This window comes from Morus notabilis, unplaced genomic scaffold, assembly GCF_000414095.1.
Source record: "Morus notabilis unplaced genomic scaffold, ASM41409v2 Scaffold1119, whole genome shotgun sequence".
Lineage (NCBI taxonomy): Eukaryota > Viridiplantae > Streptophyta > Magnoliopsida > Rosales > Moraceae > Morus > Morus notabilis.
This window is the reverse complement of record NW_010365946.1, coordinates 75,734-92,437: the sequence shown is the minus strand read 5'-3', so window position 1 is coordinate 92,437 and position 16,704 is coordinate 75,734. Positions and strand designations below refer to the sequence as shown.

Here is a 16,704-nt window from a genome sequence, read left to right as displayed (position 1 = left end):
TTTTCCCCATTGCCTATACTTGTACACTCTGAAGCTTCTAGGGTGCAGGTGAGGCAAAAAATATCCATTCGGATCTCCTCATGGTCAGGGCTTGGTCTTCTAAACTCTAATGCACACGATTAAGTGACAAGTTATATATTGCATTATATATTGTTGCATTATTTTTATGTATCCTCAAATTGTCAGTTTATGCTCAATCTGTACAATCCAAAGACAAAAGGAATCATTTGCTTGAAATGAGTGGTTGTTGGACAGCATTCTCACGTAGTGGGTGTAGATAAACCACCACATTATTAGGAAAATTTTCTTGAAACCATAACATAACATTCAATTTCCAGCAAAAGGTAAAGTACAATACATATTCCAAACAGGAGATATTGTTATGTAATTGATTATTTTGTACTCTGCATTGATTCGTAGTCATTTTTGTCATTGTGGGTTGAATGCGTTTTTGCATGTGTTGTCATGCTCTTGGTCATGATATGGGAAATTTGTCATTGTGGGAAATTTGTGGGTTGAATCCGGATTTTTCTATTTTGTTTTCAAACGTTTAGGAGGATACTTTCCTTTTCCTTATTTTTAGGGAATTCATACATTCTTAAGTTACGTAAATTGTTTATATAAGTGTGTATTGGTTGCCGCCTAATTATAATGAGAAAAAATAAGTGGATTCTTCCTCAAAATCTTAAGCGTGTGTAGATGCCAAGGAAAACTAGAGATGAGAGACCACTTTTTTGGAGCCCTGCTGCATAGGCTTTTCTGCTAGACAGACTGTACGAATACCACGACAATAACCACGATCGCCAACCAGAATCTCGTCACTATAACCAATGGGCCTCAGAAATGGCCACCTTTTTTTATGGTTATGTTCCCGATGGTGAACGTCTTAGGGAGAAATGCCGCTGACTGGGTAAGCTATACGCCACGTACAAAATGTTACAAAATCATACACGAGTAGGTTGGGATCCTATCACTACAACTTTTACTTGCTCGGAAGAGCTACAGAAAGATCTTTGTAAGGTAACATATGAGATTCATTATACTCACAAAAACCATCCTCATATTTGAACAGCCACAAATTTACCTATCTACTAAGAGGTTACTAACCAGTTCTCTAATTTCTTTATACAGAAACCGCGATGCGAAAACATTGTTTACTAGTGGTTGGAAGTTGAACGAGGTGTACTTGGCTGCCATTTTCCCAAGTAGAGTTGGAGCTTCTGGTTTAGGTGCATATCACCCAAATGCAGGAGACGAGGCACCGGATGATGCACCCGTTGAAGATCTTACTGCTGCTGATGAACAACAACCGGCTAACCAAGATGCTCCATACCAGAATATCGATGATGAAGATGTTCGTAATGATCTTGCTGAACAAGTCGATCGTTATGGACAGCGAAATGTCACAAATATTGTCTCATCGTCACGTATGATTCGGAAAAAACGGTCCACAACAAGGAAATCTAACGATTCTTCGCGAGACATGCTACTCTCTCTAGTAAAGGAAATGAAAGATGATTTGAAAGAAGAGCTTCATACAACCAAAGAAAGCCAGCCAAGTTACAACACCGTAAATGGCCCTAGTGAAGCTGACATCATCTTAAATTCACTTGCGGAAATAGGAATTGATAAGCATACGCAAACTCATGCTTTTGACAAAATCATGGCTTCCCCCACTTGGCGGCCAGTTTGGGGCAGAATTGATGAAGACATGAGGCGGAGCTTTATTAGTGACTTTGTTAAAGTCCCATAAACTCAAAATCATACTCAAGATCCTTATGGCCAACCATCTCGCAACTTCTCTTAAGTCCCAAATCCTTACAACCAACCACCTAACCCATACAATCACCCACCTAACCCCTATAACCAGCCCCCTAATCCATACAATCAGCCTTCACATCCCTATAACTAGCCACCAAATCCCTACAACCACCCACCTACGTCTTAGATGGCCAAGTGTAGTTTTACATGGTCCCATTTTCCCCCATGGTGGACCACGGATTAGTGTCTAGTAATAGCTTTGGAGTGTTGTCTACTTAGACAGCTTTATTTGAGTAACCAGTTCTCCACTGTAACGTTTAAGTATATTACGAGTTGTATTATTTAATTCTGAGTCATGTGCTTGGACCATTGTTCCGGATTGTTGTGTTGTAATTGATCTTAAAACATTTGACTTTTTGGACCATTTGAGTATTGTTTTAAATAGAATTGCACTATAACCAATTCCTCTTTTAGTATGGAAATTGTGCTACACGAAGTGGATTACAACAATTGAGATCATACTTGTAATAACAATGATTGGTAATGTGTTGTTATAGGTTAATGTGTAAAGCAACATAAGGCAGTCACAAGAATCAATGAACGAATGTCACGAAGTGGATTCAAGAAGATCTTCCCGCCGAAGAAGGGGCTATCTTGCAGCAATAACAGCCGCTACAGCCGCAGCCGCCTTTGTTTTTGATGACCAGGTACCAAGGTCAATGCATAACTCATCTTTAAGGGGTATAGACAAAGTGAACGAGTTATTAGAAACAATAATGAGGCTGTAATGTTTAACAAGGTGCGTATGGGACCACGTGCATTTATGATTTTTTGTGAAGTACTAACTGAGAGATGTTTGTTGCAACCCACAAACAACATGAACGTCCCAGAACAAGTATTTGTCTTCTTAACTATCGTTGCACAAAGTCAAACTAATCGTGAGGCACAAGATGTCTGGCAACATTCTGGGGAGACCATTTCACGGAGATTCAGTGACGTCCTAGACACCATTTGTGTGCTACACAATGATTTCATTAAACCCCCAAACTATGACAAAGTTAGTGATTTTGTACGTGGCAATCGTCATAGATACGAGACATGGTTTGACGTAAGTTGTGTTTCTCAGTCTTATCAATTTCAGTAATCTTTTTGAAGTTGTATTTCTTATTGAAGAGCTTCGTACAACCAACCACCTAACCCATACTAGTTGCCTACTTTTTGGCTACTATAATTTTTTGCATTTATTTATTTTTCTTAATATTTTGCTACGTTATTTACACGGTCAAAAATTAGTTCTTATTTTTGGCATAGTTCTAAATTAGAAGCAAGACAATCAAATACTAGTTCAAATCACATTTTAGGTTAGAATCAGAATCATTTCTATACACATCCAAATAAAGGTTCTAATTACCGTGAATCATGATTCTAATCACGAATCATGATTCTAATCAAAATGATCTCAATCATCCTGATTTCAATCCTTATATTAAACGAGCTCTTATTGTTTTATGAATTCGTCCATACTATCAATTTGAAGTTGACTTATTGAACCTCCCTCTGAGATTGTGCAAATCATTACGCTTTTTGTGGAGTCGGATTTTACCTCACAAGGAGTTTTGCTACTTTAATGAACTATTGATTTTGTGTAAATTCACCTCCCGATTCAAGTTCCACAATATCAATAGTTCGGGAACATTAAAAAAAAGAAATAAAAAAAGAAAAGAAAGAGAGAGAGAGAAGAAGCTCTTCACCAGATCATTGGGTTAAGTTCATAAATCCCTCTGAATTATAATCTTCCTTGTCATAGGAGTGTAATAACCTGAAAAATTAAACAAATTTAATTATGTTAATTGTGATATATTAATGTGTTTAATTTGATTTTCTTAATTAATTATGCTTATTAAACATTTCTTATTTTCAAGTTTTAAATATTTTTAAGGAATTTTAATTATTTTCAATGTTTACAATTCCACTTTGAAAGTATATGAGAATACATACTTCCTTCCTTTTTCTTTTAAATATTTTTGATACTTACTCTTCCTTTTCTTTATATTTCTTTCTTTTTTGATTTTTCTCATTTCTCTCTCATTACTCTCACTCTCTCTCTTGCTCTCTCACTCCCTCTCTCTCTCGTCTCTCTCCCTTGCTTTCTTTCTCTCCCTCACTTGCCTCTCTCATTCTCTATCTTTCCCTCAATATTGTTACTCTCTCATTATAAGGGAGTTTTGATCCATATCTAAATCAAAAAAGGGATTTTCAAGAAGCTTCCATCATCACAGGAAAGATTAATGTAAATTCTTTGAAAAATTCACTCTTGAATTTCAGATTTTCCTTGGTGAAACTTGATTTTGGTTTAGTTTGGTGAAATCTTAGTTTAAACTTGATTTTGAGAAGGGGTTTGGTTGAAATCATGATGGAACTTGGGAGTTTTTTATTCTTTAAACTTTATTTAGTGAATGGAACCTGGATTTAGTGAGTCTCCATGAAAATATCTTGAAATTGAACCCAAAAATGCAGGTTTTAGCACTTTTCCTCGTTGTTCGGCCATTTTTCTTGAGCTGCAGAACTCCCACCAGTCGACCGGTCTCCACACCACTAGCTAACTGGTGGAGTTACACTCCTCAGCCACCTGTTAACCGGTTTACACTTACTCCGACCCAAAATGTTCTAAAACCTTATTTTGACCCTAAATTTCATTGGAGAACCAACTTAACTTCATTTGAGAACTCAAAATGAGTGGATTAGCCACATTGATCCTTATTCTATCCTATTTTTCTTGTTTGAGTTCCAATTCTCAAAGAATCACAATTTGGATTATGAAATTGTTTATAAACTTGGATTTTTAGTTAAGGCACACTAGTATGATACAATTATACATAATTAACCTAGATTGTTTAGAGGTGAGGTTTAAACTCTAAATCGTTGTTTTGATGATGAAGCTAGCGGCACGATTGGACGTGGAGCTTTAAGAATAGACGGTTGGACACCGTGAAGTTATCCGTAGACTAAATTGATATCCGAGAGGTAGGATATTCTTGTCCATATCCTTGTTAGCCTTGTTTTTAAATATCTTTGGCCTATGGTAACGTTTTAAAGATAAAATGTGTTTGATATTATTATTATTTAAAGAAAAGTTTAAAGTAATATTATCTTGAAATGAGATATTTTAAGAAATAGTAAAACGTATGATGGCCTAGAGATCGGGGTATGGAGATCATATCCTTAGGGCCGTGTCCCAAAACCCGTACGGGCCACTTCGGTGGTGATATCATGTCTTTGCGATAAGATAAATGATTCATCATAATCTTGTGAATTACTTACTGAAACATGGAACTTAAAATTTATGATTATTTCCTTTCATTAAAAGGATGTTTGGTTCTGAATGACATGTTCGGACCGTGTACTATTTTAATTGATAAAAGTTTTATAAAATTATATCCGACTGGGTCTTTCGTTCACTTTTCTTCTGTTTTTTATGTATTAAACCCCTCCCAAGCGAAGTTAGAAGTAGTGCCGAGTAGACAGTGACTACTGGTGAGGTGAGCCGAACTCAAGAAGTGAAGAAGCGGTGGATTATTTCCTTCCTTGTTGCTTATTCTAAGGCATGTATAAATTTTTGGTTTGTAACCTTAAATACTCATAGACTATAGTTGATGTCTATTCAATTATTTGCTCTGTTTATGTATGCTACAATATAGATTTTTTTGTGGGGAATCCCAATATGATGCCAGAGGCTTCTTTTGGAACTTGTTTTATTATGGTATTATGAAAACCCACCTCACTTTTTCTGAAACTTGATTTCTTTAAAATTGTGGGATTTGTTTAAAAATTCTTAAATATTTTATATTTGAATTTGATTTTTACATTATTAAATATTTAATTACTTTCCTTAATCTTATTAAATTTTTAAATAAGCATCCACGTCACTGATTTCTATTTCGGGGCGTGACAAGGAGAGACCCTCTTCTTACACCAGCCGTGGCCTGCCTTGAAGATGGGTTTCGCCTGCTACCAAATTTGGTGGATTGCTCTTTTTGTGTTGACGGATTAGCAGTTCATTTTCATGGCTTATAGCTAGGCACTGGCTTGCCCTGTTAGCATGTCCTTAGACTTTGTCTACATTAATGATATAGAAGGCTTTAGATATAGTACTTGTTTTTATGTTTACTTGTTCTATCTTATTAAATTAGTTTTGTTTTGTTATTAATTTGTCGTTTATTCTAGTGTATATATTTTAGTATACCTATTGTAATATTTAAACTTGAATATTGACATATTGATATCATAGTTGAGTTTTCTTTTTAAGTTGAGGGTTTTAAGCTTTGTAGGCTATGTTTAGGTGGATTTGGAACTCTAAATCGCATCTTCCGTCCGGTTAAGCCAATAAATTTTATTCAATCCACTCCGTTGCATTAATTAAGCTTGTGTTTAACCATGTGTAAATGCATGGGGTTGGTGTTATATAAAAACCTTGAGGCCCTTCTGTCGTTTCCTTTGGTATTCTTTGACGAGTTAAGAAAATAAAGCATGAAATATATATCTGATGACAGAGCCAGATTGGTATTCTTTTGGGGGGGGTGATGTTGCCTGTGGGACTGTAGCCTTTTCTTCTTTTTTTTGGACTTGTCGATCACTTTTTACAGTTCTCGGAAAATTGAACAAGTTATTAACGGTTGTGATTAATTTGGTTATTTGGGACAAGCATATTCGACATACATTGGAACTCTGGGGCTTTTGATGTGTGCATGTTTGGGTTTGACTCCTATTACTTCTATTATCTCTACTTGATCATAAGTTCGCAATTCGGTCTTTTGCACGGAGAAACTCAATTTTTTATACCCGACCTTTAGGTTGTCGGAATCTTGCCCAATATGTTTTTTCAGATTATTCAACCTGAGAAAACCAGTTAGAGTATTTCATTATGAGCTAAAATAAATAAATAAATCTAACTAACTACAGCATAAAAATGGAACTCAAAGTAATAACTAGTAGAATCACGAACATTATTACTGGAGAAAAACAAAAGAAAAGCAAATCCTCTCCATAGTACCTAAACCAGCAAGCTTTGGTCCAGGCGAGGAACTGAACTTGAGATGGCAACACTGTTCGTCAAAATATATAAGAAAGATGAATAGAATAACTGGAAATAGTGAATTAATATGAGAATTATAGGGCTCGTTCTTTTGAGTGAAAAACTTAAAAAAATGCAACTCAAATTATAACTTTATTTGAGTTTATATTTTTTTAAGTTTAAACTCGAGTTTAAACTCGAGTTCAAACTTGAGTTTAGGACTAAAACTCGACTATAAGTTTCCCCTTCAACTCGAGTTCAGAAACTCGAACTCAAATTAATGAACAGTATTTTTTCTATTCTTAAAAATGCTATAACTTTTTCGTTTTAATTCTGATTGAGATGATTTTTTTTCTATGCGTTGACAACGAAAAGACAAATAAAACCCGACCCATATACCATATTAAAATTTTTCATCAGCATTGAGTTTTTATTAAAATACTATCTAAATACAAATTCAAGTTTTGACTCACTGAAATACAAACTCAAAAAGATTTTTATCTCAAACCATAACTCAAATGTATACAACCAAACACAAACTCAAGTTACAAGTTCAACTCAAGTTATAACTCAAATTTAACTCAAGAATTATACTTAAGTTAAACTCTAAAAGAACAAGCCCATAGAAACTAGTACAATTAAAACTGAAAACTACAACAATATAAATAATAATAATAATAAACAAAAATAATAATCTAGAAAGAAAAAAAAGCTTTAAATTGAAAATACGGAAGTACGTGTATTCCATAGTTTTCTTAAAACATATTCGCCCTCTCATCATAGGTACAACAACTTACTAGTAGCAATGTAGAATTTCTGAGAGGAGAGAAAAACTCTAAAATTCTAGTGTGTTTTAATAAGGGTATAAGTCCCTTCTTTAGGGCTTAAAGGAGATCATGACTTCTTTTCTTTTCGATGTTAGACAAAGAACTTTCACTTTTTATGTATTTCTTTGAAATTTTTCCTTCAATTTTCTCAACTTTAAGAGAGCATTATAAGAGTCAATTTCTCATTTATCTGATCACCATTTTAAACATATAATTACATACTTTTTATAACTATTAGTTATAGCGTTTTTAAAAAAACGTTATTAAATGTTTTTTTGGCTATATATAATAACGTTTCAAAATAGTTATAATATGTATACATATAAGTTAATAAAATTTTAACTGATTTATTGTCTATATATTTAAATATATATTACTGTACACATTAAAATGACTAGACAGTGGAAAAATTATTTCTCCAAATAAATTCCCGCCGTCCATTCCCTCCCCCCACCCATTTTTTTTTTCGCTCTCCTTGCTGCTCATGTTTCCCCAAATTTCCAAATTCCCGCCGCTTCATTCCCCCCTCCCCCCTCTTTTTTTTTTTTTTTGTGTGTGCTCTGCTTGCTGCTCAAATTCCCATCCGAAAGGAAAAAGCCCCAAAGCTCCCTTCTTTCACTTGAAGCCCTCTTTGCGCAATTCACTCGAAGCTCTCGTTTTTCACTCGAAGCCCTAAGGACGAATTCTTCCCTCATTGAGCAACAGTACTCTCCAAATTAGAACTTTAGGTTTTGGATTTTTGGAAGAATTTGTTTCTTTGTACAAGAATCACAGTTTGCTTCTCGAGAAATCGTCCTGATTCAGGTATGCCTTAAATTGCTGGGCTTCTTGAGCCGTAACTTTTGTTTCTGTATGCTGTTTTATGCCTTGAATTTCTGGACTTCTTAAGCCGTGAACCGTAGTTAGGGATTCATATATTACTAGCCTATTTGTTAATTTATTTGATCGTTCTTATTTTGTCGGCTTTTTTTGTCTTTTATAAGAATGAAAGAGATTCATATACTACTAGCCTATTTGTTTTGCGGGTTTGAACTTTGAACTACATTTTAATCCTTTTTGTTATTTTTCAGCTTGCACAAAAACTCCATCTAGATACAAATAAAGATGACCCTGAAGCTGAAGAGAAGTTCCGAGAAGTTCAAAAGGCTTATGAGGTTATATTTGTTTCTTTGTTTCCATAACTTATTAGAATCCTTGCTATCATATGCTAACTTAGCCTATTCATATAAACGGTTGGTTGGTGTGACTTTGGGTTTCGTGGTCATATCTGGTGTTATATTCATATACTCACGGAAAAGCAGTTCATCTGCTATGGAGTATGGAAGTAAATCATTAAGAAATTTCAGCTCTTATTTGGGTTCAGATGAAGAAGTTGATGAGTCGCCCTCAGTTCTTGGGGAAAATGGAGAAGATGGTTTTATACCGAAGAGCTTTACAGTGAGTTCTTCTTGTTTTTATAAGTGTTGCTTGGGATTTTTTTTTCTGCTTTAGCCTCACACACATATTTTGGTTCTGTCTCTATATTAAATGGTTCTACCTTACATACATATGTTTTCTGCTTTGGCCTTACATACATATTTTGATTCTGTCTCTATGTTAACAATTTGTGATGATCGTCATTTGGAGCTGATTCCTTGCCTAGACAGAAACCTTATTTACCAAATGAGGTTGAAGCTGGATCTTTCTGTGATGGAGCATTATGAGAGACATTGTCCACTTAAACCGCAGGCTGCAGTAAGTCTTAATATATTAAAAGGTGAATATATAGCTCAACTGGTACTCATGGTCCCTTTCTATTGTTTAATTTTATGAAGAATATACACACAAATTTATATTATATGCAAATGACATGTGTATGTATATATGTATATTATATGTAGATGACAGATAAAAATATGCATAGTCATATATGTATATGTCATGTTTATGTATATATGTATATTATATGTAGATGACAGATAAAAATATGCATAGTCATATATGTATATGTCATGTTTATGTATATATGTATATTATATGTAGATGGTCCAATTAGTTGGCCGGATAAGCTAAATAATATTCAAGCTTATATAGAAGACCTTGACTATCATTCAATAAGGATAAAATTCCTGAAAGGCGATACATTGTTTAATCCCTCAAGCAAATTGGGATATAAGGTGAATTATTATAGATTTATGGGATCAGATGAACTTATATACCATTTTGGTTTCAGTTCTTAGCATTAAATACTAATTTCTCTGTTGTACCAGATTCCAATCAAGCGGCCTAAGAGCAAAAATGAGGTATGGAAAGCAAATATTCCCCATACCCACCTTGCAACCGAGAAGTCTGACCAGAATTGGATGATACAATATGCTTTTTGGAGAATAATACATGGTTAATGAACTTAATGCATTTATATATCAACTATCAAGTCTGTTGTCAGTATTTTACACCCAAATTGTCTTTTCATTTTTCTCATTGTCTTTTAAGATTTTGTGCAGAAATGAGTTTGATGAAGTCAGTTAATAGAAAGCTGAAGGATGAGATTGCAAAGGTAAGAATGTGGTTATATAAGATGCTTCTAATGCTTCTTTTTGGAGAGTGTATGAATGAAAATACCCTTTCTTTTGTGGTTGGTATTGTTAATTTAGTGGAAATTGGGATGTGAACTTTTGTCTTTCTTATTAGTCTATGTTATTCAATCACTAAAAATACTGTATGCCTTTCATAATTGATTTACATGAAGCTTGGTTAATGCTTTCTGTCTGCTTAGACTGAAATGTTTGTGTTCTTGGTGTTAATTTTCCACCTAGTTTTTTCCCTTCCTAGTTACTTTATTGAGGCCTTTCTTTGTATATAAGTTCTACAATCTAATCACCACGTATTTGTAGTCTTTATTTACAGGTTAAATGGTGAAAGATGTCTTAAACGTTATAATACCTCAATTCTATAGTGTTTTCAATAACTCTTTTAGAACGTTATGTTTTCTTACGACTTTTAATAGCGTTCGATGTCCTAACGCTTCACAAAACGTTATTGCTAGTGACTAATAGCGTTTTTGATCAGCTACTAATGCTGATATTTCTTATAGTGTAAGAGTCAATCTTTTATCTAATCACCATTTTAAACATATAATTACATCATCAAAGAGGTGATATTTTATTAATTCCCCACACCGGAGAGACCAATGGGAGACTTAATTAGGTGATATTTTGTAATTAAGATGTTTTTGAAAATAGTCCTATATATTTTGTAAAAGAGAAAAGCCTCAAAATTAATTATAATATTTAATTATTCACAATTGTGTACATTTATTTTTTTATTTTTAGAGAATTCAATTCTAATTGATTACTTAGAATTTAATACAGAGACTTATCTTCCAACTAAGTAGCCGTGAAGTAATTCAACCAAATTTCCATCATATATTATAGAAGAATTAAAAGGAAAAATAAAAATAAAAACGACTACAATGGAACCAAGAGTAGTTAACCTAATAAAAGAAAAATATAGAAAGCAAAGAGAACGTAAACAAAAACAGCCACAAATAAAAATCAGAATCATACATACATTGTGAAACCCTTGTGCTTTCGAAAACAAAAACCGTAGACATCTTTCTTTTCAGAATCATTGACCACATCTTTACACAGCTTATTGAGTTCCGCCAATTTATTTGAAGACCCTGAAACCATTAACTCCATTTCTTTTCGAGCAAGTGTTGATTATCGACCTGAATCCTGACTGCATATTATTGTGATATATAAACTTTTCAACATTTTTGTTCTTCAAAAGAACACTATTTTTTTAAAAAATGCTTAGGGGTACTATCGGTATTAAGCACCACTCACTAATAGGAGGTGGGTTTCACGAGTAGATCCCACGTCACGGGATCCACATTCTATTAGTGACTAGTGCTATTGCTCTTATTTCTTTTATATAAGGTACAAAAAAGGCTTTTTGTATAATTAATTTTAAATGATAAATTCGACATCACAGTGAACTTTGAGAAATAAGAAAACTATAATAACTTTTTTATATCATTACAAAAATATCAGAAATAATGTCAATTACTATAAAAATACAAGGTAGACTTTTACATTTCGGAGTAAAAAGACGAAAAGTTCATGTAATTTTATGGGAAACTTTCAGAAAAATCATCAAAGGTAACACTATCTTATTTCCGCCACTGTTATTAAATTTATCATATACTATTAATAACCTAAAGGTTATCTTTTCATAACCTGTAATAAGCAACATATTATCTCATAACGTTATCTTTCGTAACTGTAGGTAATTATAAAAATTCTCCATGAGCTATGTTCATTGTAACACTTTACCCCCTGATCTTTAAAATGTAATATTCGTTTCTCTTAAATAATGAAACGTTAATAAAAAGCACTATTTGTTACAATTAACCTTTTTTGACTCGTGTCACATAAATAAAAGTTGTTGTTAAAATAATTTGGAGCAAAATTACTATTTTACCCACACATCTAAAATTTTTTAGTCCAATTTATATATAACATAATAAAGAAAACAAAATAAATCTTCTTCAATATATGGTACAATAAATCCCCACCTCACAAACATAGTTCTTTTTTTTAAAAAAAATTATTTTTTAATTTTTTATTTGCTATTTTTAACGAAAAGAGAAAGTTCAAAACAACTTCATAAATTTTTTATTCTACAAAAGAAAAAAAATATTTATAAAATTTTTAACTTATATTTAATTAAGGATTGATACGTCATAATTAAAAGTCTAAATTTAAATTAGTCGTAAATTCAGACTAAACTTTAAACCATAAAATTACCAAAATACTTTTAAAATAACTAATTCAATGTCAATTTACGTTAAAATTTATCAGATAAGGCTTTTTTATTAACATTTTATTATTTAAAGGAAACGAATGTTACGTTTTAAAGATTATAGAACAAAGTATTATAAAATGTATAATTTGGTGAGAATTTTTGTAACTAATCCGATAGTTTATGCGGAAGGATTTCATCGACTAGAGGACTCTCTATCATCTCTCTGAGTTTCTCTCTCTAACTGTTAGTTTGTTGTAGTCATTGAAAGGGCTTATGGTACTTTTACGACTAAGCTCCCTTATAGAGTGTTGACGGTGAAAACTCATCAACAGAAATAGGCCGGGTCACCTCAAGGTATCCCGTTGGATTACCGGCTTGATATTGACTGTAGTTTATGCAATGAAGTGTTTGTTGTATTTTGTGAATGGAGAGCAACATGAGAAAATATGCTTGAAGTAGAAGAACACACGGAATTTATAGTGGTTCACTCTGTAAATGAAAAGCTACATCCACTGTAGTGTTTTATTTCTTTTGAGATTGTTACAATTTACATCAATTGCTGTTATCTCGTTTTCTTTTCTCTCTTCGGAAGCCAACCCCCTGGCGTATGGGGTTTTGCTCTTTTTATAACCCAAGCTTCCTTCGTGGGTGGTTTTCCTTAGTAGGTGGAAGTACTTGAGTGGCCTACTTTCTAGGCTAAGATCGTAGCCTACTAATCACTTTTGGACTGTTCACTCAGTCGTTGGGTATTCTATTACAGCTCTGTGACTTCCTGTAATCTGTTGCTTCCCACCGCAGGGCAGTTTAAGGGTTTATAATTAATGCCTGCACTGCAGTCACCTCGGGGGTCCCACGCTTATACGGTCGATGCTGTCCGGTTACGGCAGAGTTCAGGCGCAGATCACAACCTGGCCGACCTTAGCTAAACTGCCTTCTCGGACGAGCCATATAGACGTCGAGGATTAATGGGGTCGGTGGCCTAAACGGTCGACGCCTGCGTCCACACAGCCCCTGTGGGGCCACGTGGCGTGCCCTTGTTGGCTGACGTGTCCAATCATATTTTTTGGTACAACATCTGCCCTCCAGGTTGAGGTTTTCCTGTGGATTGCCTTAAGCTAGGCTGGGACTTTGCCCTGGTGCTGCATTTTGGCTTCCTCGGGTGCGGAAGCCTAACTCCGAACCTATGTTATGATGGTACTGACACCTCGATAAATGCAAACATCCCGTCGGTCCAGCTACCGCGCTGACGTAGCCTAACTTTTTAACTTGGATGAACCTGGGCCGTTGGATTGGGATCCTTTCATTTTCCCGCTCTCGCCCTAATCATAGGATCCAGGCCTTATGCCCCCGCCGTTGGATGTGCTTGAGTATGATCGAACGGCTGGGGTTTGAAAGCCGGTTCATTTATAAGTGCTTGATAGGCCAAACCTCCCCCCAAACTTCTTCTGCTTTGTCGAGACTCTATGCAAATTTTCCCAGGACTTGTCGCGTTCTTCCGTGAGGTTTCTTTCTGAGCTCGAGCCTTCATCTCGTTCCTAAACCTTTGGTAAGTGTTTCATACTCGTTCCTCCTGTTCTTATTGCGTTTATTCTTTCCTGGTTCCTGGTAGATTATTCAAATATGAGGAAATGACTGAAAACTTGGCATGATAGAAGTATTTAGAAATCATTCTGACCTTTATTCACGGTTTTCAAATAGCCATTGGGGTGTTTGGGCAGTCTCGGGTCTATTTCAATGATTCAGGGTTCATCTTGAATAGTCGCTGTTGTGTTTGAACGGTCGGCGTCTTTAGTTGAACGGTCGACGGCTTGGTTGAATGGTTGTCGTTCTAGTTCCTAGTCGAACTAACCATGACCCCGAACTGATTTTTCTTCCCCTCGACTGATAGGACTGACCTTAGGTTTTTTCTTCACAGTAATGGCACCTAGAAGAAGACTTCATCGAGGGGGCGTTCCTATCGTAAGGCCAGATCCGTCCCCAGTTGCGAAGTCTCCCTCCATTCATACTGCCAGTGACCCCCTTTTAAGGGACGTTGAAGAATACGTCCCCGACTCGAGGGACGAGGAAGATAGTGTTGACTGGATGGTCGACGAGGATGGCGAGGGAGGTACCGCCGAGGCTTCTTCTTCTGGGGGTTCCCTGATCGGGGGCTCCGCCGTTGGGATTAGTGGCAGGGACACAAACGTCCCAATCGCATCAGTTGGGCCAGATGAGGATCGACCGTGGTTTACAACCGACTTCGTTGAACCTAAGACCCGTGACAGGGATATCATCCACGCATACCAAAAAGGGCGCGTGGATGGTCGCTGGTTCGAGTTTCTTCTGCCCGACCCTAATCATAGAGCAAGTCAGCCTCCTCTAGGGTATCTATCGGTATATACCCAAGCTTTTACCGCGGGGATGCCCCTCCCTATTCATCCGTTCGTGAAAGACTTTTGCAAAATCCACAGTATATCCCCCACACAACTGGCACCAAACTTCTGGTATATTTTTGCCAGTATGTGGGTACTCTGGAGAAAAAGGTTTGAGGTAGAGCTGCCCTTGGATGAATTCATGTTCGTATATAAACTTTACCAAGTCCCCAAGTGTGAGGGATGGTACTTCCTGGGTAGCTATGGGCGGTTGGAACCTAGATTTGGAAGGCTAATAAAGGGGTTGCCGTCGTCGTCTCATGGGTGGAAGCCCATGTTTTTTCTGGTCAAGGGCGTGTTTGATGTCTATCCTGGGGACATGCCCTTTAAAAGAAAAGGGGTGAAAAAGTCTTTCGGGATGCTGGGTACGTATCCTCGATCGTCTTTACTCTCGTTGTTATGTTACACTGCTGACCCTAGTTTCTTGTGCAGTCTCCCAAGATCGCCCCCAGCTTGCTGGTAATAGGCTCACCCACATTGAGGAGGCTTTCAGCTATTCGGAGGACGAGCATCATATCAGAACCCTTCTGATGCGGGAGAACTTAGAACAAACCGGTCTCCTACTAACTCTCCCTGACCCGGACGATACCGATGCCGTTAAGGAGTTTTTTAATTTTACTGCCGGCGGTACGTTTTTTTTTAACCTTTGCCTGTTGTAGAGATGAAGACCCTTGGCTTGCGCGTCCCAGGAGATAAGAGGCGCTCAAAGAAAAAGAAGACTCAGGACCCGTCGAGCGGAGCTAGTGACGCCGTTTCACCGAGGCAACGGGACAAGGAGCCCTCTTCTCAGGAGACGCCGAGGCGAAAGAGGCCTCGTCATGAGGAGATCACTACCGCGGGAACTGAATCCCCGCCGGTAATTGCGATCACCGATGCTCCTGAGGGTTCCGAGGCTCCTCCAGGGGAAGAGACCGTGTTACTTCCTGGGGTGAGGGTCTTTGACCCAAACTTCGTAGTAACTGATGTTTCTTGGGGCCAAATAGACGCTGCGATGAAATTGCCCCCACGTTTCTCTATCATCTTCCAGGCCATGTATGAGTTCTTTTTTGAGAGAGATTGGGACATCGCTCCCCGTCTCTACTTGCTCGACCGTACCTGTCGGTAGATCTCCCTACAGATACATGTAAGTCCCTTTTTGCTAAGTAAAGTGGGTTGCATTTATGTAAGCTATTTTTCTAACTTTTTCATTTCTAACAGTCCCTCGTCCTCTCCCTCCTTAATTATCTTGAGATGGTTAAGGTGGATGAGAGGAGTCAGGCGATGGATCGTACTAAAGAGCGCTTGAAGACTCTTCTTAAGATGGCGAGGGATGACAAGAAGGAGGCTTCTGACCAGCTTGGTCGCGTTACCGAAGAGCTGCGGATGGTGACAACCGACTTAACGGCTGCTCATGAGGAGATTGCTTGTGTCCGTAAAGAGGCTGTCGATACGAAAGAGGCCCTGCGCAGGGAGGCTTTCGACCTTGACAAGCAGGAAGGGAAGAAGGAGGGGGTTGAAGTGTTCATAGCCTCCGTAGATTTTGCTCAGAGGAATTCCAAGTCTGCTGCTAAAGCCGTCGAGGATTTCAAATCCTCAGATGAGTTTTTTGATATGCGTGCCAAGGATGTGGAATCTGTGGGGCAGCAACTCGTTGCCAGAATTAATACGCATATCCCCGGCCTTGACTTGGATTTTCTCTACGAGCCTCCTTCTGATGACGAAGGCCCTTCTTCTGAAGATGCAGACGGCAAGGGCAGCAGTGGGGTAGCGGTAGGCGACCATGCTACTGGCGGAGGCGGCGATACTTAGTTTATTTTCCGCAATTGTATCTATAATCCCTATATATATATATCTTCAAGATAATTTT

General features: G+C 36.8%; 1 protein-coding gene and 1 long non-coding RNA gene across 2 annotated transcripts; both read left to right on the top strand.

Annotated features, from left to right (window-relative positions):
• The first annotated feature begins 8,201 nt into the window (after positions 1–8,201).
• On the top strand, positions 8,202–9,096 carry LOC112093730. The gene is made up of 3 exons (XR_002903176.1): positions 8,202–8,463; positions 8,730–8,813; positions 9,023–9,096. It is a non-coding gene; the product is annotated as an uncharacterized LOC112093730 (long non-coding RNA).
• A 183-nt stretch (positions 9,097–9,279) lies between these two features.
• On the top strand, positions 9,280–10,557 carry LOC21390053. The gene is made up of 5 exons (XM_024172732.1): positions 9,280–9,415; positions 9,682–9,815; positions 9,909–10,035; positions 10,143–10,195; positions 10,546–10,557. Exons 1-5 carry the CDS (start codon positions 9,322–9,324, stop codon positions 10,555–10,557), a joined length of 420 nt encoding a protein of 139 aa, XP_024028500.1. The 5' UTR covers positions 9,280–9,321.
• The last annotated feature ends 6,147 nt before the right edge of the window (positions 10,558–16,704 follow it).